The sequence below is a fragment of the Anthonomus grandis genome, chromosome 2 (assembly GCF_022605725.1).
Source record: "Anthonomus grandis grandis chromosome 2, icAntGran1.3, whole genome shotgun sequence".
Taxonomy (NCBI): Eukaryota; Metazoa; Arthropoda; class Insecta; order Coleoptera; family Curculionidae; genus Anthonomus; species Anthonomus grandis.
Window position 1 is genome coordinate 25,679,861 of NC_065547.1, and position 26,726 is coordinate 25,706,586.

Genomic DNA, 26,726 nt, shown 5'->3' on the forward strand with positions numbered 1-26,726 from the left:
TTGCCAAATCTACAATTCGTTTATAATTTAAAACGGAAACTACCAACATAAACAGCAATTCCGAAGATTAGATGGGGAAAAAACTAAATAACAACCTGCATTTTTTTCCGCATTCTTTTCATCAACACAGATATCTTGAACAAACTGTATTTATTGTTATACCTGCTTAGTTATTTATCGTTACTAAGGAAAATAAAGAATTAATTTTGCCGTCAGTTACATTTGTGACAGTCTTGAAATATTAAAAATTTTATTTGTTGAATTGAAGATTTTACCTCCAAAATGGTTTACACACTAGCCGAAAGAGTGGAAATTATTCTAATTTATGGTGCCCAAAATCAATGTGCTCGGCAAACTGCCGTTACGTTTAACGCCAGACATCCGGAAAAGATAACTTCGCATAGGTATGTTTTGGACCTTGTTACTAAGTTTACTGAAACTGGATCTGTTGCAAATAAAAAACGTGATCATCGGCGAATTTTGGATGAAGCCGCTCAAGTTGAAGTTTTGGTTCATTTTGGAATAAATCCTAATACTTAATTACGCAAAATTGTTGCTGCCACTGGTATTTCATTAGGCTCTGTTCACACAGTTACCAAACTTCATAAATTTCATCCATTCAAAATGAAAATATTGTAAGAGTTAACCGAAGACGATTTTGATAGGCGAGTTGAGTTTTGTGAAAAAATTACTGAAGCGATTAATGATAATACTATTCATGTAAAGAATATCTGCTTCAGCGATGAATGCACATTTTATCTAAATAGATTTGGTAATAAGCATAACTGTAGATATTGGAGCAATGAAAATCCTCATGCATTTGTAGAAGGGCATACCCAGTACCCTCAAAAAATTAATATATGGGCAGGCATTTTAGGAAATAAAGTGATTGGGCCATTATTTATTAACGGAAATTTAACTGGAGACATTTATTTGGATATGTTGGAAAATACCATCAATCCGCTTATCACTGAATCCATTGAAAACCAAATCGATGATGATGGAAACCCTATACTTGATGAGACTGAAATATATGTCGGAGAGTCAGTATTATTATTTTCGGCGGACATGTTCGTTATAAGTAATACTAGTAACTCGTGAAAGCACACTCTTAATTACTATATTGACAAATAAACACGAATTACGCACAATTACACTAAATAAACGAGTAAACGAATCTTGAAAATTTAAATGCATCTGCAAGAGATCTTAGTCTAAGTGAAAAAATTATTTTTATTTCCACTAATGGATGGATAGATAAGTGAAAAGAATTCATATCTGGTTTGACTGACTTTGAAGTCACTTTGCAGTAATTTGCCAGCTAGTTACTTAGTTATTCCCAGTGATCCCCGTAAATCTTCATTAGAGCCCAGTAAACTTTGGTTCTTTTAAAAATTAATAAGTATGGCAGAAGTCAAGCCATATCTTCCTACCTTTTTTCCTATTCCTGCTTCTGCCTTTTTCTTATTATTCTGATATAATAAGAATAGTCTGTTAAAAAATATTATTATTTTCTATTAAAATATAGACAAGCCAGCACACATAGACTGACATGTACATTTTATAGATTCAAGATATGGAAGCTATTTGCAAATGCCGATAAAATCAACATATGGGAAAACACTTAAAATTAACACACATGTTAATTTTTTGTGTTATTACCAAATAGCTTTTAATGACAGGTGGGGTGGATACCAAACACATTATGCTTACACCATGTTTTCATATTAAATCATATATTTAAATGACCCAGCAAAAATAGAGCCCCAAGACGACCGTCAATGACTCAACAATATTTACCCCCACGTAATACTTCATTTCTTATTTGATTAGATCCATTTCAACTCCCCACTGTCATCCTTCAATCCATATTAAATTTATTAAATGCACTTATGAACTATAGATGAAAACCAGGGGCGTACAAGAGGCAAATGTTGCAATTACAGGTTAAGCGTTTGTAATTTAAATCTAAGTTATTTCTTGCAAATAGTCACAAATCATCCCCTACAATTGACCCACCCTCTCGTTTAATTTGATCTAATTGGCTTTATCGGGGGTGACATTTCGTTTATTATTTACTTTTAAGCTCGGGTTTATTTAATTTCCTTTTGTAGGGTGACAAAATAAAGCTGCGAGTTTATTTTACAGTTGAACGGTTTGCTATTGAACTAGTTTAAGGTCATAATAACGATGGTTTGCACCAATACAAAATTCCCGTCTGAAGGTACTGTAAGAAGTGTAGAGAAGAAATCGGCGCTACACGACTTTTCGCAGAATCGATTAACGATATGCAAAGTGGTAGAGGCTTTTAAAATACCGTGGGTGTAATATATGTCACCGGGCGACAAAAGAGATGGATTATCGAAGAGCGGAGATTTGTTTGGTTTTTATCGCTGGGACAAATGGGATAAATTGCGAGACGCTCACGCGAATCTTGATGATACCATATCTGAGCCGTTTTTATGGTCAACTTTTACTCGTTTATGTGATATTTTTTAGAAAATTTGTATCTAGTTCTTACATCAGGTTAACTTTAAAGTATTCTGTAAATATTTAATAAATACCATTAAAAACTAATTTTAAATTATGCGTAAAACGGCGGTAAAAATTATTAATCATTAAAGGCAGGGTAGCCAAACTATAAAAAGTGCATATCCTTTTAAGTTATGCAAAGCTTTAAATTTATCACTTTTTAACATTTAAAGTATTGGTAGAATTAAAACAAGCAGTCTCCATAAATTTCTTAAGCGTTTAAAACGCTAAAGCTTGGCCTAACTAAGAAGCCTCGGTGTTTATGTCTTTGAAGACAATAGACAATAGTAGAATAGTGTGAAAATATTGGACTTACATTGTTTTTATTCGTTTAAACAATTAACGTTTTGGTTAAAAAGTATCTTTTATCTTTAATTAGGTATTTTTAAAGTAATAAGTAAACTATTCTATAGGCTTATTTATATACTCAATGTGACTGAGTTGGCTAAAAACCACAGTTTCGTTTAATTCTTTCTAGTTTCTGCATAAAACGGTAGCTTAAAGCTACTTGATATTGTGGCTATTGGTTTAGACTTATTAGGATTAGTCCTTATCTAAAAACCTCTTTCGTGACCGCCCATTTTTAATATCCTTTGACTAGAATTGAATGGACTTTGTTCTCGTATATATTATAGGAGTTAGCACATTCATAGGGAATTTGAACTTACGGAAAGCTGATTTCAGGTTATACTTCCATGCAACTCCTTTAATTTTTTCTGAATGGTGAAAAAAATGTTTTCATGTAGCATTTTTGATTCTTATATTTGATTGTTGTTATTTTCTATGTACTTTGATTTTTGGATAGTATAAATAACTACGAGACAGTCACAATAGAATGTCATACCAAAGGTTCCAACTACAGGACTATTAAATATAATGATTTGTGCAAAGTTTTAAAAGATTCCAACTTAACTTGTAGAAATATAGTTTAGTTTAAAATATGTATGTCAAATGTGTCCAATATATGTCGGTTTTCTATATTCAGCCGTTCACAAGGTACTATCAATTTTCTTGAGATCAAATAAAGGAGATGCGAAATCCTCGAATGAATCAGTTTTTTTTCTTTGAAGTTTGTCCTCTTCTCTATTTCATATGATAAGGAGTCTTCCATATTTCAAACCACTTCGCAAAACTTAGATGTATGTTAATCGGCATTAAATAAACACATCAAAATGGTCTAGGGAACACATACAAACATGTTAATATTTTTGAGAAGATTGGAAAAAAGTTATTTTTACATTATTCGAATAAAATAACAATATAATTATTAACTTTTTTTTGTAGATTATAATTTACTCATAATTTAGGGCCCTTTTTAAAAATAATAATTTTAATTAAAAAATAATTTTATAAAAATAAAGAACAAAATCCTATTTATTACCGTTTATTAAAAAAATTATAAAAATAAAAATTTACCAAATACAAATTAAACTCGTAGCCAGATAGTTCACCTCTATTATTAATAATACTTTGGCATCGCCTAGGCATACTTAAAATTAAATTATTAATTACTTCTTGGGGCAACTCCTCCCAAACATGTGTCACAGCAAGAAGAAGCGCTCTGGAGCCGCTTTGAAAAAAGTCAAATCGTTGAAGAAGTTGCCTTCTTAACCAATCCCAAACATACTCAATTGGATTAAGGTCCGGTGAGGTAGAGGGCCAGGGTAGAAGATTGATTTGATTTTCCTCAATAGCGATTCGTACGAGCCGTGCTCGATGTGGTGGGGCATTATCTTGTTGCAATAACGAATTTGGGCCCATTTCGCGTAAATATGGAACAATTACAGGCAGTAGTATATTATCCCTATAACTTATTCCAGTCATTGTATTTTCCACAAAAATGAGGTTCATTTTTCCGTCAAGTCTAATGCCACCCCAAAACATTAGTGATCGCATGACGCAAATGATTTTCATTTCCTTTCTTTCTCCAGACACGAATTTTACCAGAATCAGGATAAAATGAAAATCGAGACTCATCCGTAAAAAGAACTGTGTGTGGCCTATCTTTCTTGATTCCAATTAACATCTTCTTGGCACCACGTTAATCTTGCACCTCGATTTCCTAAAGTTAACCGAGTAACCCTTAGGGGTCTTCTGGCATGAAGTCCTCTCTCATGCAAAGGGTCTCTAATAGTTTGACCTGAAACCTCGACGTTATGCACTCATGAGAGCTGCTGAACCAACAGCCTCTGTGTTACTGTGGGATTTCTTTAAGCTTGCAAAGTTATCAAACGGTCTTGGGCAGGTGTGGTACGACGGGCCTTGATGCCGTTCTCTAACATCATTTGTCTCTCTATATCTTGTTGTTGTTCACAAACGGTTAATTATACTGGAAGATGTATCCAAAGCTCTTGCAACGTCTCTTTGACTTGTTCCTGCCTCAAGCTTTCCGACTGCTCTTAGCATTTCCTCTCGAGTTAAATGTCGTCTTTCCATTTTTATTGAATAAAAACTAAATCACAATTGTTTGGTTGGAACCACAGAAAATGCGATATTGCGTTAGAATTTAAAAACTATAATCTGCGTTATTTCGACAAAATTTGCAAGTAGCAAAAAACGCTGTTCTGGCATGATTTTTTGTACCCAAATATTTATTTTACTTCGTTGGTATCTTAATATTAAAGGTAGTATGTATTCCGTATGAAAATATAAATATATAAAAATTTATAAGGCGAAAAAAACTATTTTATTGAAATTAAACTCCAAAAAATGCATCAAATTTATATTAAAAGACTGAACATTTTTTTATGTTTTAAAAGTGTAAACTAGGTTTAGTAATAGTGTAGAGTTTATGGGTATTTCATTTTTGTCACTTTAACTTCTTTGTAGATTGAGGAATATATACTGTAGTATCTATTTTGGCTAATAAAGATTTGAATTTGATTGGGGTTGCTGTTATCTTCAGTGGTAGCCAACATGTACATGGAGTGATTTATGGAGCATGCTATAAGGACAGCTCTATTCCTATTCAAGCTGTGGCTTCGATATTTTGACGACACATTTATTAATTGGGATAAAAGCGCTCTGTATCGCTTTTAGCAACCTTCTGGAACAAATTAATAATATTAGGCAAAGCATCAGCTTGAAGTTGGAAACTGCGTCAATACTGCGTTTCTTGGATGTTTTTGTAAAGAACAATAATGGATGTCTAAGATCATCGGTTTATCTTAAACCAACACACATAGTACAATACCTACAACTCCAATTATCCTAGTTCAATAAAAGTGGGAATCATTAAATCCTGTATAAGAGCGCAGCAACCAGATGCAACAACAATATTGACTTTAGAAAAACACAGCATCACCAAAGACTTACATCAAAATGGGTATTTAAGAAAACTAATAGGAAAGTAGCAGAGATAATAAGGAAAGACCCACAGCAACAAAAGGATCCTACAGGATTTTTAACGATTCTGTACATCAAGGAAATTTCGGAGAAAATCAGGAAATTACAAGAAAATTCAACACCAAGATTTCCTTCATTTTAAACACAACCATACGAGTTGGCTTAAATATAAACGGTTTATTATCAAAGACCTAGAGACAATGAAGAGTCATACATAACGAGACAAAGCGACCACTGAAAGTGAAGACAGAAAAACATAAGTCAAATTCAAAAGTCAAATGGCCACAACATACATGGAACAGAAGAAAAGATTTTATGCAAAGAGCAAAATTGGATGACTTAAACAAATATCTATATATTTTAGTGGTTTTCTGAAAAACTAAGTTGTTAAATAATGTAGATAAGTCGACTACAATGACTAAGTGATTTATTCAACTGGAGATTTATACTCTGTTACATATTTTTTTCTTCCTCTTTAAAACACTACTGAAGATCATTAGGATTGTTGAGGATCATCGCGAATATGCCTCAAAATGTTCTTTCAACAATTTCAGTCATTAAACTATGAATTGTTAAAATCAAGCTTTTACTCAATAAATATCTCTTATATATGTATCAATATTGTGAACTGTACCATTTTACTCTTAAAATATAAAAAGTAGGAAAAATTAAGGTCGAGTATTTCTATAGGCTTTGTATGGAAAGGGATACTTAGAAAAAATTATAGAAGTGGGAAACTAATATCTCTGCTTCGCTCTATCTCCAATTTTGTTAAAATAAAATATCTACTTCAGGTTTTTTGATTCCCTTGCTTTTAAAGTGTTTCAAAATTTAATTTTTAGGTCATATAATTTTAAACTAGTTTTTTATTTTTATTATTAATTAAAAAGTTGGCGAGTTCCTCAATATTCTGAAGAGACAAAAGCATGAAAAAACTCCGAATCCACTTTTAATCCGGTTCCCATAATTTTGTGTTTAAGAAATAGTTATTTTGAGTTATGAAAAGTTTTTATTATGTTACTGATTAGGATTTAAATTAAAGGAGTTAGATATTACGAATTCCATCTTAGCTTTAAAGTTGGTGATACGAAATATTCTTCTTAATAGCTAGCAAGAGTTCTTCGCCTAATTTAAATAAGATTTATAATATAAGGAAGCAGATGCTCTGTATGTTAAACGAAGGTATTTTAGGTAGGGTTTGGAATGACTTTTAGCGATTCAAGATACTGGTAGTAATAAATTTTATGATGGTGGTAATCTGCGGATTACGAGTCTTTGCAGATTATTTGTATCTAAAATAGAAAATATAGAAGAAAGACTAAAAAATTGTGGCACAGGCATTATCTTCTGTGAATCGAGAGTGCTTCGTGAAGACCGTCAATGTCTTGGCAGGCTAAGAAATATACTTTGGATTTTTCCAATAATGCAGAATGTACATACAGTTTCTCAAATATTTTTGGTATGTGGCTGATAAATTTTGTCCTTTACAAATTTATTTGTAAGGTCTAATTTACCATATCTTCATTTATTGGCGCAAGAAATTGGATTTATTGAAACTGAATCCTAAAGTTCAAAGGGAATTAAATTATTTTGCTCTTCTTCTAAAGATGATACCACCACTTTGTAATTGAAGTGGTATCTTTCTTTAAAGTTTGCAAGTCTCTAGTATTCTTAACTATATTACCACACTGGTCAATATTAAAATGCTGCTGATATTTTAGGAGAATACCAACTAATTGTGTTGCAGCTAAATACTGGCAATCTAATAATCTACTAAAATAATAGGGAGGGTAAATCTAAGAATCAAAAATGCTTTGAAAGGCATGAGCTTACTTGGTCTTACAATGCTGATCCTAAGCCCGAAAAGGAGGTCAAATTATTGTCATTATCTGTTTTCTTACCTACCCACTATCAATAATAAGGTTTGTAAGTTTCAGGTGAATAAATTGAAAAATATTTAAAATGTTTTATTATACCTAGTATATGGATTTTTTTATCATGGGTTTCATCATTGGTCAAATATAATATAAAATATATTATTATATAAGTTTAATAATAATTAATATGAACCTTGCACCAGCACCTACTAGAATCTTTATGAGCTGTTATAAATGTCAAAATGGAGGGATCATAGACATTGTTTTCAAAGTCTCTGAGTTAATACACCGCTATCAAAAATACTAGTCAAAATAAAACTTAAATATTTTTTTTATTTATATTTTTAGTTTTGTTTTGACTAATATTTTTTTTTAGGCCCGATGATGCTCTAGCTAGAGCGGAACACATGTGGCCCATTTGAATTACCAGAAAATTTGAACTGGCAGGCTTATTTAGATTTTTGTCGAAACAATCTACCAATTCTTTTAGAAGATGTTTCTTTGGCCAGTCGCCGAATAATGTGGTTCCAAAATGATGGTTGCCCGGCACATTGTGCCCATGAAGTTCGTCGGTATTTAAACCAAACATACCCCAACAGATGGATCGGCCGACTTGGTCCAATTTTATGGCCTCCCAGGTCTCCAGACCTAAACCCCCTCGATTTCTTTTACTGGGGTTGCATAAAAGAAAAGGTTTATGCAAAACCAATAAATAATATTGCTGAATTACGGCAGCGAATAAATGATGCAGCCCAAGATCTTAACGCTGCCAGGAATGCAAGATGGATCAATAGGTCATTTATTAAAAGATGCCACGCCTGCATTCGCGTTGGTGGTAGACAGTTCGAACATATTATTGATTTTTATTTTTTTTCAAGTTAAATAAAAATATTTTTTTAACATAACATAATTATAAATTTGTTTTATTTTTTTCATAAGGTAGATTAGGTTTATCTTTCACTCTACCACAATAACAGTGAAGCTTTTTTTAAAACATATTGGGTAATTTTAAAATTAAATCAAATGAGCAAACTTTTTAAGGTATTAGCCGGGTTGCCGTACAATTTTTCGGTCCAGTATGAGCGGTCAAATTCAAAGTTTAAAAAAGAAAAATAAGTAATACTTTATTATAGAATAGATTTCTTATTAAATTTTTTGGCCGTTTAGTTTAATGTTTGTCTTTGATCAGTAAAATGGCTATTCAGTGTTGCATAGCTAAAAAGAGATTCTAAAAAATACATATTTTTAAGGTGTGACAATCGAAAATCTGATTCAAGAGTAGGATTTTGGTGACTTCCACTAAAGTGCCAATATCTCGAAAACCATCAATTTTTTAGTAAGGTCATTTTATGTTTTTCTGGGTGCTTATGAGTTGCTCCATCAGCCCCTTCAGTATTATCGTTGACTTTCCGGACACCCTGTATATTAGCTCTGTGATCGTTACAGCTACTAACATGTAGGACTGTACAACGTATTGAAACTATTATTAATTCAATATTAGAAGGAGATTTCAATAGATCTTAAAATCGCAATACACACTTTTCTAATCTTACCTATAGTGCACCAAGAGTTAATATGAACCTTAATAAGAGTTTTTCTTAAAATACGAAAAACTTGTTAAATTAAGATATTCAGGAGGAAGTTTTTCTGCATTAAATAAAATGTTCTTAGTCACGTCCAGCAAACATCACTTAGGATAAAACGGTAGATTGAACCTTGCTAAAAAAATAAGTATATGGTAATGTCTGGTATTTTAAGTGTGGTAAAACTTTAATATGCTTTCAAAAGGGTAAAACATACAATATTTAATGCCATCTCATGACGCATGGTTTTGATACCATGTTATATAAAACTAATAGTGTCAAACCAAAAATAGAATAACATATAGCAAGAAAATGTCAACTTGACAAATGCAACCGTAAAACTCCTAGGTTAATGACTGTCTGCACCAATAACTTTTTTCCCGGCCACGAAGCCGCCGACATCTTAAGGAAAAGTCGTTTAAATTCAAATCCTGTTAAATCTCTGAAAAGTAACAGAGAGAAGAGACATTAAATTAAGTCCGTTCAAGTTAATTCCGTTCTCCGGTGACTGAAAATTTAATGCTTCTTCACACTAATCGCTTTTGCTTTACGAGTCGCGCCTTTTAGTTGATGAGGCGACCGCGAAATTTTAAAAAGGTTATTTCAGGGCTTTAGTGAAAATTAACACCCGGAACCATACGAATAATGGAATATCTACTTTCGTAATTTATTTTTAAAAAAGTCAGTAAAATCACTTCGACCCTGCTTGCCAAAAAGAAAATCGATGATTTTTAATATACTTGGTCTGCGTCGTTCGGCAAACACAATGTTATTGTCTCTAATGGAGCTCTCGGATTCCCAGCCTAAGGGGGAACGAAAGACGGGATTAAACCGAGAAATTGGGAGCACGGATAATATTTGAAACAAATAAAGATATTATTATGTAAGATATAATAGGATTTGCTTGAAAAAAAATGATGAAAGAGAACGCTCTCTCCATCAAAGAGAGTCGTGTTAATGACGTGGCTTTAGCACAGCTTTATTCCAAATTAAAGCGTAAAGGACGTCAACATGCAAATTCGTCATGCCGTATTCAGTTTTGTCGCGTCGGCCTCTTTAAAACGATATTAAATTATGATAATGGGTAATGAGGCTAAAATTAATTACAGATTAAGCGAAATAAGGAAAAATGCATTGGAACAGATGGTTATTATCTTTTATATATGCATAGTTTGGCGAGGAGTTTTGGTTGTCTACATGAAAAGTCGAAGGTATTGATTAATTAGAGGTTGTCCCAAATGCGATGGATTAACATATGGAAGAGTTGTGTGAAACCGAAAAATAGCTTAAAATTCAAAAAATATTTTTTTAATGTTTTGAAGTGCTTCACGCAGCAGAGCAACACTTTTAACATCAATTATTAACTTGTTCTCTCAACTCAACTCTTTTTAATATTGGGATCTTATGGAAAGTAGCCGACATAATTGTCGAATACCTTAATAGTTTAAAAAAAAACTATAAAAACATTTAAGTTTTAGAAAAAAACGGGTTTAAGTATAAATAAAGGCTAATAACTTTTTTTATGAAAAAGATCTCTACAAGTGTTCATGTAAATTAAACCGTTTTGTTGTTAACTAGATTAAAAAATTCTTGATACAGTCAAAGGCTTTGCAAATATCCAAATATTAAAAAAGTCACACACCACAAAAAGCTACTTTCTTTATAAAAAAACCCTTAAAAGTTATTGAGGAAATTTTTATTAGATTAAAAGCTTTTGATACTGTCGAAAACTCGTATAATAAATGATATTATTCATTATACAAATTCATTAAAAAATCAGATGGATTGCTTATCCAAAACAGTTCTTACTAGTTTTTTTTCTTGTAAATATGAGTGTTTTGGAGTTATTGATTACTTTTTCAAAGAATCGAAACAATTTTTACATTGTCGAAGGCCTAATAAAAATCTACATATTTTAAGAATCTGAATAATGATATCATTTCTTTGGTATTATTGAATAGTTTTTCATTGGATTAAAAAATTTCTTAGTGTCATTGTGGATTTTATTGATTTTAGTTTATATTGCGGCAGTTGAGTTTTTTTCACAAGAAGATGTCTTACAATTTTCTTTGCGTTCAGAGAATCAAAGACTTTGCAAAATTGTTAATGCCTTAGAAGTTCGTTTGATGTTTTTATTTAATTTCACATGAAAACCAATAAACTTATTTATCGAAAAGGTCGATATAAATTTTATTTAAAATGAAACATTTTGAGTATTTGATTAGTTTTCCACTGGATAGAAAAAAATGTGTGGCTTTTTTTGCTTTGCAGTTTTCCCTTTAGCTACCATTTAATATCAAATATAATAATAATAAATACATTTTTATTATATTTTTTTTTGAAAAATACATTTGGGTTTTTGATTCCACCATACTTGCTTAATAACATTTCGCTGACAATATCATTTAAGTTTACATAATATTGCCTTCCATCTATTAAATATGTTCTTATAGGCTTACAAATAAATTAATGCATTAACAAATACCACAACCAAAATTTTCCCTCCTGGTAAATTGGGAAACTAGTCAGTCAACCAATAAATTTTTTACAGACAAAACAAATTTCTGAATGATCACATAGGTTTAAAAAAAAATTCTGATTGAAAACCTTATTTATTTAATTTCATATAATGCATATAATATGATCGTTTAAATTTATTAGGTCTAATATTGTTAGAAAAATATATATTTAATATTTCAAAATTGAGGTTTTCCAAGCTGCCTGAAGATCGCAATTAATATTCCGTTATGCAAAGAGGTGATAGAGATCAAGCATGGCCAAACTTAATTGCTTTTTCTGCTCTATTAGTTACATCATTAGTATATAAGGAGATTTGTAAGTAGTTTTAGTTTAGTTTAAATCTTCTCCCAAAGATGCTAACATCTTTAGCGAAACACGTGTCGAGAGTAAAAATAAGAGTTTTGGTTAGTGGTAAAACTGTTTCGTAATTTTCGCATCACACCAAAAGTTCCAACCATAGGACTATAATAATTTATATTAAGTAATAAGAAAAAAGTTGCAAAGAATTTCTACACTCGCCACTAACTTGAAACTGAGATCTGATAAACTTACATAATTAATTATGGACGCCTATTTTCTGTTACTTTTATTGCATTTATGTTTGTTCCTAAGTTATTTATAGCTAATAGGCCTTTATACTTAGTACTCATAATAATAACTAATAACTTGCCTTCCTTTTAAAAATTCAATGCTACTATGTGAGCCTAGCTGGAATAAACCACTTACTTAAAAGTCATACAAAGAAATATTTACACATCCATTTTGGTATTATTCCAGCACTAAAATTCACTAATCTTTATTCTCTTCTTGATATGCGGATGATATAAGTGATGTTATTCTAGCTCCGCCATATATGCACGGGCCGAGAGCTGCAAAGTAGTTAATACAAGAACGCCTTATCTTTGAGAGCACCCGAATGTCATATACTCATATCAACATAGCCTATATTTTTAATAATGCCTCCAATTGTTTTAGAGGTATTACTAAAATCCATCTCTCAAGAATTAATTTTAAAAATTCAATAAAAGTCAGTTTTTTTTTTTAATTTTGTTCATTATTGTTAAAAGAATTCAGGCATTAGTTGCACAAAAATATAAATAGGCAAATACATGGTTTAAAAAAATTGATGCTTGTAGATTGCTTGTTCAACTAAAGATTAAAATCATTAAGAGTACGATCAATTACGCAATATGGAGAAAAAAATTTGATTATGTGAGCTTATTCACTAAAGTACTTGACCATTATAGATTTGAAAAATTCTTGATACTGCCACAGGCCTTACCAGAATCTGAAAAGCTGATGAGGTCCTGAAATCTCGGTCCGAGAAATTTTTAATTTTTTTTTTTAATAATGAGTGGCGCAATAAGTGTCATAAAAAAAGATCATTTTACTTTAAATAACAAAAAAAAAAACTTTACGAAAGTTTTATACTTTTTGTTTTCTTGTTCCATAACTAAAACTTCAAAAGACACTTCTAAAGAAGTATCAAAAAAAGTATTATTCGATACATAAAACTATTTACTAGTGAACATACATATGGAACAATAATTTAAGAACCAAAGATACCTCTGTTAAAATTATAAAAAGCAGTTGAATTATGTGGAGTTAATTGAAGCAGTTGAATTAACTGTGAACGAGCACTATAGTAGGTACATATAGAGTGTTTCAGGAGGAATTATGGATATTTTTAGATGTCGTAGTACCTATATTTCTAAATAAAAAAGTTCATATAAACATGTATCCTAATGTTAATAGTTGCTATGATACAGCTATTTGAAGTTGGTCTTGTATAGCAGAAGGAAATTGATCATACGTAATTAAGTAGACGGTGAATGACAAATGTCATCATGGATGACAGTTGTATTAAGCAGTTAGCATTTACAGTATTGTCGTTGCAAATTGTCAAAGTCTTAAGAATACCGCAAGTCTTTACGCACGCCGAATATGCCAATATGATGTTCATTTATAGTGCCTGCAACGAGAGTGCCGAAGCATCTTGTAGAGCATATGTCCGACGAATTCCGAACAGGCTATTACTGAGTACAAGAGTATTTACTCGTATCTTCGCCAAACTGCATGAGACTGGTAGTGTACCCAAACAGGTTTAAATCCGAACAAAATCAACAAAACATGGATGAATTAAAAGAGATTCTTGAATCGGTGGAACGTAGTCCTGCGAGTACAGGGAGAATTGCTATACGTATCGGTGTTCCTCACGTAAAGATATGGCGAACATTACATGAGCAAGGTTTGCATCCATTTCATGTACAATGGGTACAACACCTGGAACCCAATGATTTCGCTTGTAGACTAGAATTTTGTTATTGGGTAAATGCTCGCCGACAATTAATTTTATCATTACTATTCACTGATGAATTAATCTTGATTCGTGATGGTATTAATAACATCCATAACTGGCATCGGTGGTCTGATGAAAATCCTCATGCCGCTGCTGAATCGAATTTTCGATCCGTAATTGTATAGTGTGCAGAATTTTTGACTGAATGTTGCTTGGACCCCTTATATTACCACAGCGTCTTATAGCAGCCGGATATTTACATTTTCTACAAAACTATATGCCAATATTCCTTTGAATTCAAGAATGAATATGATTTTTCAGAATGACGGAGCTCCCGTACATTATAGCCGAAAAGTAAAATACTTGAATCAAACAGTAATCAAGTCGAGGTGGTCCCATCAATTGGCCAGGGACCAATCAATCAATCACATGATTTATTGTCAAAAAATTACAAAATTTTGTAGACAAAGCTAATAAAAAAACATATAAGAACAAAACAAAACAAAACACACAAAATAAAAAAATAAATATACAAACAAAATAAATACATGCAAAACTGTACAAAAACAATGTACCTGGTCAATATACATCATGATGTATAAAATGTCAATAAAAATAAACACAATAGTCAATAACAGTAAATTAATTAAATACAGAATGAAAGTGCAATTTATTTACTAAAAAAAAAATAATATATTCTCTATTTTAAGATATAAAAAGAGCCAATGTGCATGTGATACCCAAAAAGTTATCCTAGAAAAAAATCCTCCACTGCGTAAGGCTTTTTCCAGAAAGTAAGCCTTCAAAGCATTATGAAATCGAGGAAAAGAAGTAATTGATTTAATTTCCAAAGGCAAATGATGCATACTTTTTGGCTCTGTATAGAATAGAGCTTTTTACTAACTCGGGCCGAGGGGTTTGCAGATAAAGATCATGCACTGCGTTGCGAAGTGAACAATTGTGAGACGGTCTACTTGGCATTTCTGACTTATGTTTGCGTACTAAGCAAATAGATTCCAATATGAATAAAGATGGAAGAGTAAGTATCTTATATTTTTTAAAGATTTCTTGACAGTGAGTTCTGCTATTAAGTCCAAGCAGATACCGAACTGCTCTCTTTTGGAGTTTAAAAATGCGCTCAAATTGAGTCACACCGCATGTGCCCCAGAATGGAAGGGCGTAACGTAGATGTGACTCAAAAAGGGCATAATAAACTGTTCTTGATGTTTGAAAACTTAATTCTCTGGAAACTGATCTTAAGGCAAAACATGCCGAACTTAATTTTTTATATAAGGCATCAATATGTAAATCCCATTTTAGGGAGTAGTCAACATTAAGTCCCAAGAACTTCACAGATTCAACGACGTCCAAACTGGTGTTGTTAAGTACAAAGGGTTGAATAGTAGTTTTATATGATAAGACTTTAGTTTTTGAGACACCAAGGTCGCTTGACGTTACTCCCCTAGATTTTGGATTGAGATGGCTAAAAAATTAAATTTCTTAAGAGAAAGTAAATACGCGAGACGAGTTAATTCTTAAGATTATGTAGTCTGTTGCCTGAATCAAGGAATGTCAAGATGCCCTCCAAAGAACTACACTCGAAGGTATTCCTAGAGCCGAGAAGTGTATTAAAACTGGCGGTGGGATTTTCGAATCATTCTGCTGAACTATTAACAGCGAATTGAAAGTTATTAAATAAACATTATTATGCTCTAACACTAGCTAGCTATTAAATTCAGATGGCTGTATCTCAGCAACTATTGAGATTAGGATACATGTTTATATTAACTTTTCTATTCAGAATTATGGAGATTACGACATACCAAACTATTCACTAGTCCTTCTGAAACACCCTGTATATCTAATGTATCCATAATATATGAGGTACAAAATATCCTAATAAATACAAGGCCCAATGGAAAATATGGAAAATAGCTTAAACTCAAATTGCTCACCTAACTGCAACCGAACTCAACCTAACCCAGATGCATTATCCAGACAAAAACACGTATCAATTTTTGTGACATCAAAAATGTATTCTCCATAAAGAGATTTCTGAGTAAGGCGTAAAGATGATGAGAATTTCGATCTTATAAAGCGAATGTATGCTGCATAGTATTTTAATTCATATTGAACAAACATAACCTACATTAATGCAATTCGCTTCATATTATGCAATTTTTTTAATTATTTATACAGTTAAATACAAGCAACCTAAAATAAGTAACTAATAAAATAAATAGCATATACGTACTATTATAAATCAAAACCAAATGGTCCCTGCGAAAGTAATAATGCAATCAAAATAATTCTTGTACTAAGCATGAGATGGGTGTTAAAATATGGGATGCTCTGGTACCTAACCCTAGAGTGACGCAACGGAAAATCTAAATATATGGATATTCAGGTCGAAGCTTTTTCACCTTGGTTAGAGTCATTTATGATCCAAGCTGTATTAAGCATTTCGTTTTTAAGTTATACAGGATATCCCTGAAGGGTCGTTTTTCGATAACTCAAATTTCACAAATGTTTATATTCAGAGCTTTTAGATTTTTGGGGTTAACAAATTCAAATATATTAGATGTATATATCAAAGAGTGCCACAAGAAGGCATTCGAATACAGTTAAATGGCTAAAACGTTTTTGTGCCTCGGTGTATGTCACAGTTGGTAGAAAGTTACCTAGTTAAATGAAAAAAAAATTTTTAATATTTTTTTGCTTAAAAATAGTGTACTTTGTAGTTTTGCCCCTAAAGCAATAGTTTTCTAGAAAAAAGCATCTAATGATGCAAAGAACATACAGTGCTAGTTTTTATAGCGACTTATCTTCTATCGACTTATTTGTAACTAGACTGTATCTAATCTAAATAAATAAGTCGATTTAACTAAACTTACCTTACTACTATAAGTACATATACGTTAATAATACCTAAAATTTAAGAAAGTAAAAAAAAATTAATGCGTTTTTTTCTAAAACTGTTGCTTTTAGCGACATTTACATATTTGTTTTATGCAAAACAGGTACAAAGAATATTCTTCCACCCAAAAGTGACATACGCCGTGGCACAAAAAAAGGTTTTAGCGATTTAACTGTATTCTAATGCCCGCTTGTAGGGTCCTTCGGAAAATATACGTAAACCGTTAATAAATTTAAATTTCTCATCAAACTCTCATTTCTCATAAAACCTTAAATTAAAAAAAACGATACTTGAAAACATCAATCTAAAATATTAAGAAATTTACTTTACTGGTATTTATGTAATAAATATGTATCTCGGTTATTACGTTTCAACTAAGGCAAGTTAGGTTAAATCAACTTATTGTCACTTGTACTTACTGTATTTGGAAAAACGTGATCTTTCAGAGCATCCTGTATTTTAAGATAACTTTGTTAGCTTCTAACTTTGAATGAAAAAATCTGACTTTAAAGCAACAATAAATACCCCGCATTGGTTCCTAAGTATTAAATATTCTAATAAGGTAACAAATCACGAACAACTTAATTTCAAACGGAAAGTCATGCCAAACGTCTGTCCGGTAAAATTTGCAACTGCAAATTCCTTCAGTGAGATAAATGCCCTGGAAACTTGGCGCTTTCTGTTGTCAGGGAGTTAAGCTAGCAACAACCGCAACCATTAATTTGTAAATGCTTTAGGAAACTTAAGTTCTAAATAACACTGGGTATTGCCCTCGAGATACAAGCAGCTTATTTTAAGCCTTTAGGGCACTTCGGTAAATTCTTTTTTGATAATATTAATTTTGTACCTTCAAAATTCGTAAAAGAAGGGTGCCTTTACAAAACTTTTCATAATGTTCTTTATTTATATAATCCAAAAGCTATACCGTATTAATATTTACATCGCCACATATAAAGAGAGCATTCATGGACATGGGTTACTTAGTGATATCGTATATTTAGGTCTACTAGGCGTGAATTAAGCATTATTTTTAGATTTAAAGTCTTGAACACTCTTAAAGTCTGGAAAACAAAGAATAAAGTTCAAATCAGATACCCTACATAAAAGATTTTCAAAGACAATATAATAGACAGCTAAGTCAAAGCATTCAGATTGCAAAATGGTGGATAATTTGTATCCAGTACCATTGATTTGTACGTGCCCAGTTTTTCAAGAAAAATGAAGTACGTATTCTATAGATAATTGAATATCTATAGAATATACACTTCTCAAGAGAACAAGAAAGCCAAGCTAAGCTACTTCTAATACATAACTTATTTTAGTAGACAATCCTGGTAAGAGACAAATAATAAAATCTCCCCTCATATCTCAGAATACTAAAACTACTGATATGTCATAGCTAGATTGAATGTCAAGTACTTATTTAGCATATTTTTTTCTTCCACCCACTTCAAGAGTCAGAATTCTCTTTAGAACTATGAATCTGTGAGGTCAGCTATTAACACATCTCTGGAAATTTCTTCACTTTCGTACTATTTATTGTAGAGTTGATTGGAGTTGATAAGTGATGTGTGTCTGATGGTTAGAAAATTTAATACACTAGAATAAACATTGGCTATTTTGCATATAATATATGCTTGGTATTTTATGATGCCAATGGTTAATGAATTTAGACATGATCAATGATTATGACTAAATTTTAATAAAAAAAAATAAATTGATATAATAAATTATTGCAATTAGTAGAAACTGAATTGTATTCTTTATTATAAAGTAAAATGAAGAGTGAAATTCGTTTAATAACCAAAATTCTTTTTTACTATTTTGATACTAATCACTAATAATAATTAATATTTTTAATTTTGCGGCTTTGCCAGAACTGCAACGCTATAAATTTCGCCCGCAGATATTCTCTGCATTAAGGTATTTGCCAACTGTACTCGTTATTTATGTTTGGATGGTGTACCTTTCTTTTTTTTCTTGCTTGGGAAAATTGATGGGGACTGACAGAAATGCCGTTGTTGATATTGACTGATAGAACATCATTTGTCATCATTTAATTTTGTTTTTCAATGTATGCTGAAAGCGTGGGTAAGGATTGTTTTAAGCATGCTATTTTGAAATTAATATTTTTCCTGAAAAGTTCTCTTTCTATATCGAGAGTAATGTATTAATTGATTTGCAGCAATTCCAGATTTCTGGTAAGGAAATGTGATTTTATTTATTATTATTATTTTCTTGTATTGTCAATTTTTAGTCTTTAATAAAATAGTATGTATATTTCTGAAAAACATAGTTATAAAAGATTTTTTTCAATTTCCTTCTGTCACCATTATAAGAAAAACATGGAGAGAAATATGCAATATAAATTTTATTAAGACTAAGCAATAGAATTTGTATGATCACTTCTTTCCAATAAACTTCAATAACACTGATTTTGCACTACCTATTTTTTTATTTTATTTCATGCTGGTATCATACCTCTTCCTGTGTTCACTGAGACGAGATATAGGTATAGAGACTAAGATAGCTGAGCATCCAGAATGGATGAGAGTTAATGTTTTTGTTAAGAGTTTCTTTCTATTTCATGTAGACATATGTCTTTCAATTAAGCTTTTTTTAATATTTTAGTTCCAAGATATGTTGGTATAGTATTTTAAGAGACCAACAAATATATACTATGTAAGTGATATATGTATACTATAATAAGTTGTTTTAATTTTCAAAAGATTTATTTTGTTTTGTAAATAGATACTATCTATTATTATATACTGTTTCTTTAGATACTACTCTCTTATAGAATTCTTAATTAGTTTCTTTAGTACATATTAAACAAGGATAATTCATCCTCTATTGAATCTACGTTTGTGTTAATAAAATAGGGATATTACTAACCTAATGGTAATGTCTTTAGATGTATGATAAGAAAATAGGACAAACATCTTTAAAACCTTTTCTAATCTGTTTGGATAATCTGGTATAGTTCAGTTCAGAGATCTATTAGAATCTTTGATGTGCCGCGAATAGTCCGTGTGCCGGTGTTGCTTGTATTGTCACATGACATGCATGTTTAAATTGCAAAATTTTATGTGGAAAGAGTCAGAAAGTCATATGCTAAGCGATATTTAATCATTTCATTAAATAAATAAATGTTTTAAGCATTTTTTTAAGAATTTATTCATTTGATTCGTAAAATTTGACTACATGCGCCCACGTACTATTTTGTTAGACGCCTGACCCCAGTCACAGCCACTCAAGCGTAAAAAGATGCACAGGTCCGGCCTTAAAATTTATTTGTATTTAAAACTTTATTATTCGGGATTTTTGGGTTTACTTTTATTAAGTTAGAAATTCAGGATAATTGATAGCAAGATAATATTTAATTTAAATATAAGATTTAAGCACGTAAAATGAGTTTAAAAAAAAAATTTAATTTAATAAGTTTATAGTGAAGAAATAGTCCATACTTGCAGTGGAGTCGTAGATTAAGGTAAAATAAAAATCCTTCCATAGTCTGTCTGAGAGATGGTGAACTCTGGGAGAGAAGGTGAAATCCATCTAACGCTAGCTTCAAAAACATGCAAATATTTGTTTCAAAATGCATGTTGTTTGTCGCAAAATTTTAAAGTGTACATTGTTTAGCTGTTACAAAATACATTAAACATTAAAGAAAAATTCAGTGGATGAAGAAAAATATATATTGTAAGAAAAATTGGAAAATCGATTTGACCTGATGGTCTGTCTGAGAGATGGTGAACTTAAATATGCCGATTTTTGTGATTTCACACCTCGCTTATGGCTTGCAGCTAAGCTTATTCTAGGCATTCAAGGTTCTAAGGTTTGATGGTAGTTTTTCTAGGTGTGTTGTGGTTCTCCTAATGCAACACCGATTGTCACTGCAATTTTTGAGGATTGATGAAAAATTATTAGTATTTATTATTGTTTTACCCAGATTAAAAAATCTGATAAAAAGGCGAATCGATTTCTGTGACTTCAAGAAAGCGGTTTCAGATAAACTGTATGGATGACGAGTATTCTGGCCTGGAATAAGTAAGGCGCGACGCAAGGATGTTTTGTATCGGTTTTGCTTAAATTGGATAAGCATAACCTACCTTAATATAATTCATACGTTGATACTCTATGCTCTTAAACGTAATCAAATCAGATCAAATAAGAGAAAAACAAATCAAATAACAAATCAACAGAAAAACTGATACATCTTTAAATTTCATAAATAATAGTTGTACACCTAGATATATATCTGTGTCTGTACAAGTGATCATTACAGTAATCGCATATCCTCACTTATTATCACTATTATACATCACTTATTATATTAATTTCCTAATCCTATTTTAACAACTATATAAGACTTATCTTTTAACAATTGATGACTTATACACCTAATTTGTTTAGTATAAACCTGAAAAGCATTTTTATGACCTATTCAAGATGTTAGCAAACATATCAAAGTTCTGACTCAATTATAATGAAATTTTTTTATTAAATAGATTTTGGATGCGGATGAACCTAATATTTGTTGCAAATCTTTGATTTCCCGTTTTGGTCAGAAAAGGGATTTTCAGACTCCGCAGACGTGCTTCTTGTACCTAAATTAGTAATAAAATAGTAACTAAATAAGTACCTAAGAAAATCAATGCAAAATATTAGTATTCAACTGACTAAACACTAATTTTTATTATAAAGAAATTATTTTTCAAAGATTAACCATTTTTGTTTGTTTCAGCCTGTGAATGTAACCAACATGCGCGTAGATGCAGGTTTAACATGGAACTATACAAGTTATCCGGAAGGACTTCTGGTGGAGTCTGTCTGAAGTGCCGGCACTATACGGCGGGTCGGCATTGTCACTACTGCAGGGAGGGATATTATAGGGACCCCACCAAGTTAATAACCCACAGAAAAGCTTGTAAACGTGAGTATTTCCTTTGGTTGTTAAGATTTTCTTTAAAATGTTGTCTTAGTAAATAAATATTATGTGGTTAAGTTAGAAATTACTTAACATCGGGTTGTTGCAATGCAATTTGGTTACTTGAAATGTGATTTTAAGTGCGTGAGATATTTAAGAGACTATGGTCATCAAGGTATTATTATACAAAATGGCTGAAAAATCTTGAGAATTATCTTCAGAAAATTGACGTTTTGTACACATTTATTTTTAGTGTTATTAGGTTTCTCATCCTCTTTTTTGGACTTTTATTTTTCTTCAACATTTTTCATTAAAAATTTAATAATACTTTGATAAGTGTGACAATTTAAATTTCACTTTTAGATAATATTTTCATAAATTGTTTAAGATAGCAGAGAAAATATGGAACATCATCATCTGAGTCCACCTAAATACCTATTTTCTAGTATTACAAAGTAAAGTCCAGTTCAGAGATCTATTACAATCTTTGATGTGTCGCAGATGCCGCACTAAATAGTCCATGCGTCTATGTCGTATTTATTTTCGCATGATATACATGTTTAAATGGCAAAATTTTATATAATTTATCTATGAAATCATTTTAAATATACGTAAAACCCCATGTTGTACATTTTTTTTTTTTTTTTCGAAAATGTCCATTTTTAACAAGAAAATAATATTAAAAAATTGATCGCGGACTGAAATCCAAGCATTTTACAAAACATTTTAATCACTTGCAGCAGTCCCAGACTGTCACCTCTTTTTAGCTAGTCTATTAAACAAAGATAAAACACCAATCAATGCAATCTGGCGATTCCTACTTTAAGTTGTGCAAGTGATTGTGTATCTTTCTCTATCCCACTGGTTTTGAGGATTACGGGGCCGTACCCAGATACATTTTTGGGCTATTTTTGTATTATTTTCGTCGTGCTTTTAAAGAGATCTTTAAGGATGGGTCTATCGCCTTTAAAATAGTTGTTGGATGGGTCTATCACCTTTAATAGTTGGGAGGGGTGTCATGTGAGGTTATTATTATTTGATGTGTTTTGCCGGTTTTGCTTTTTTACACGTTTATTAAAGTGGAAAATTTAGAATTTGTATTTTAGTATTCGTAAAAGTTTTTTGCAGTTTCTAATGTGAGAAAGTGTGTTTTTTTATTTGTGTTTGTGGATTTGTTTTAATATTATACTTAAAGACCTTAATATGTTTCGACCCTGGGAAAATTCCCGGCTTATGGAGACCGTGGGTGCACAAAAAAGACAATAGTATTTGTGGTGAAAACAATAGGAGTGATCTGGACAGTGATTTAGACTTATATAGTTCTGATGGTTCATTTTCTAGTGTTGAGGAAGCAGAGGAAAAAGCCAGGGAAGTAAAAGCTACAGGGGAAAATCAAGGGGTTTTAAAACGTAATTGTTTAAGTACAGACGCCAAACAAATTTGTTTAAATGTCTATACCAATCTAAGGCATGATCCTCAGATCACAAATGATAATGAAGAAGATGATAATGATGAAGATAAACCAAAACATTTTACCCTTTTGTGTCAAAAAGTAAATCTTTATTGCCTTAATCCACAGAATAAATGAGTCTAAGTAATTCGTACCACCTATTCTCTTATCACTTGTTATGAATATCCCACTGGTGGCGCTAAAAACTAAACTTATTAAATTAAAATTTTTGGTTAAACTGATTTTACGTACTTAAATCTTATAGTTAAATTAAATATAATCTTGCTATCAACTATTCTGAATTTCTAACTTAATAAAACTAAACCCAAAAATCCCGAATAATAAAGTTTTAAATACAAATACATTTTAAGGCCGGACCTGTGCAACTTTTCGCGCTTGAGTGGCTGTGATTGAGGTCAGACGTCTAATAAAATAGTACGTGGGCGCATATAGTCAAATTTTAGAAATCAAATGTATAAATTCTTAAAAAAATGCTTATTTATTTAATGGAATGATTAAATATCGCTTAGAATATTAGTTTATGACTCTTTCCACATAAAATTTTGCGATTTAAACATGCATGTCATGTAACAATACAAGCAACACCGGCACACGGACTATTTGCGGCACATCAAAGATTCTAAAGTAAATTCATGGAGCAGCGGCCACTGAGATAAACAAATGCACGCACGATGCACGATGCCAACGCGTGATCAACGGGCCATCGTCAGGTGGCCAGGGCCGTACTCCGCAGGGAGGCATATTTGAATTTAAATTAAAAATTAATTTAATTAAAAATGAAAACTATAAATTAAATTTAATTATTTTAGTACTTGGTAATTAGCTAAATTTTTTATATGATTTTGAAATTATTGTATGTTTTTTTTTGAATTCAGAATTAAGTAATAAATTTTTTTTAATTAAGATTTTTTTTTGTTTTTCGAGGTATTTGCTAGCCTTAAAACCTTGAAAACGATTGCAAGGCCAGCAATCAGCCACATCTCAAGAATTAAGTTAAGAGAATATTTTTATGATATGAAACATATGTTATAATTTTTTTAATTTTCTTAATTACCTAGGCAGTTTTTAATGACTAAAAACAAATTTCAGTAGACTAGTTGACTAAGAGTAATGAAGTTATAGCATATACTAAAAAAGGTGCCACTTACGAAGTATTGAGGTATTATCATAAAATAATAGTTTCAATCATAAATAAAGGTGAATTTTACATATAAATTTTTGCACAATTACATATTTTTTAAAATAATGAAATACTCATGAAATAGCATCTAAACATCTGCAAACTTATATGTCGTATTTTTTTTGCAACATATCCCTTAATATTGGCCCAGATAAGTTCTATTGGGTGTAATTCACAGTGGTATGGCGGAAGTCGAAGAACTGTCTTGTGATGCGTCTTGGCCATTTCATCAATAATATAACAATTGAATTTACTCTTATTACTATTCACGAGTTTTAAAAGTTGGGCTTTTATCATATTGTCATTATATTCAATGTTTTTTGTTGAAGCCAATCCTGAATATCAATTTTTTTTACACGCCATGTAAAACTATTTCTTTTACGTTTTCCATATTTAAAGTTTAACTTCTTCAATATTTTGTAAAAAGTGGTTTTTTTCAAATTAGGCAAATTATTGTCCTCATTAACAACCCTTAACTTTTTCTATTGTTGGAAGTTCATTCTTAAAAAAAAACTCTGCTGATCACGCGAACGGGCTTGTTTGGGTGCTTGGCCGCTGCTCGATGAATATAGTATAATAGATCTCTGAACTGAACTAACCACTTTCATTCTCGCTATAATCTCACAATGGGTGAGAATGCTTTTATGCTATGTAAATAAGATATCCAAATAATGCTGAAAAAAAATAAGGAATGAGTAGAGTTAATAAATGTCTTAAATTTATCCAATTTTAAAAATAAAATCTGGACATCATATAAATTAAAATCAAAAAGAGATGTGTGTAATATGTATTGACAGGTTTTTTAGAATTCCTAACAATATCATTTTGTGATTATAAAATATATTACTCATAATTTTAAAGTCAGCTTTAAATTGCCGCATCATCGTCAAAGTTTCGTCTAAATTTAAGATGCCTTTGTTATTGAGACTATGGATATTTAGAATAATTGAGACCTAACATATTGACGTAATTTTTACCATCGTCTGGAAGTCATTTTATCAGTCGTTCTCTCATGCACTATATGCTAATTGCCATGAAAGATGTAATAATGAATTTATGAATAAATCGATTTTAAAGCTATTACTTTGGAACTCATACATATATTTGGATGTAAACCCTTCTTAGCTATAGGAGATAAAACCCTATTCGAAAATTCTTGGCATTGGATTTAATTAAGTCATTAAATAATTTGTTAACAGAATCAATAAAATATGTCCATATTTTATTGATTCTATATAAATAAAAATTTTTATTGACACGTCGCAAAAGGTTGCAAAGTTCATTTTAAAAACTTTAGTTTTACATAACCGGTTTAGGCCCATAAAACCTACCGTCGTGACATTTTCAATTTTATCTTAAATCTTTTAATGACCCAACAGGAAAGTTTAAATAAAGCTATGAGTAAAATGCTTAAATTAAAATAGTAAAAAATACAGTTGAGCCACTACGAAAGTATTGATCATTTATTTTAAGTAATAAAAATTATACATATTCATATAACAGATATGAACAAACATAGAAATATCATTAGCTTTAACAAAAACTATTATTTGGGAACTTAAGGTACCTGCTTTCTTTTTTATTAAATAAAATTATAAAATCATAATTACGTAAATATTTCTAATACATTTTCACCATGTGAGTTTAAAAGATTGTGGCAAGAAACGCTAGGTAAAAATGAAGTTTTAAGACTTCTGAGTTTAAGTATTAATTTTTGTTAAAAAAGATCATGAAAGAAATCGAAAAACAGAAGTTTCATTTTCCATATTCAGAAACATATCCTTAGTTGCAACTTGTTTACTGGTCTTTGGAGAAATGCATAAAGTTAAATGGAGTTCTTTAGAGTCCACTAAAAAAAAGGAAGATGACAAGCCTATTACTACCCATTCTGGATTGAGGTCTAAACAAGTTACCGTGTGCGTAACGAAGTTCTTGTGTCAAGATATCACATATATTTCTTAGAACTAAATAAAAAAAACTAAAAATTAATTTATTGGTGCATTCGTAGCATATATTCCACATCGTTTTGACTTATCTTTATATGATATATGAAAACCGTTGTGTATCTTTTT

At 31.0% G+C, this 26,726-nt stretch overlaps 1 protein-coding gene across 1 annotated transcript in view; it reads left to right on the forward strand.

Annotated features, from left to right (window-relative positions):
- Positions 1 to 26,726, forward strand: part of LOC126750158 (netrin-B) — a 447,618-nt gene that overhangs the window by 263,754 nt on the left and 157,138 nt on the right. Inside the window, exon 2 of the mRNA XM_050459677.1 lies at positions 21,821 to 22,009. Coding sequence (XP_050315634.1) covers positions 21,821 to 22,009 — 189 coding nt within the window. The remainder of the gene's footprint in view (positions 1 to 21,820; positions 22,010 to 26,726) is intronic.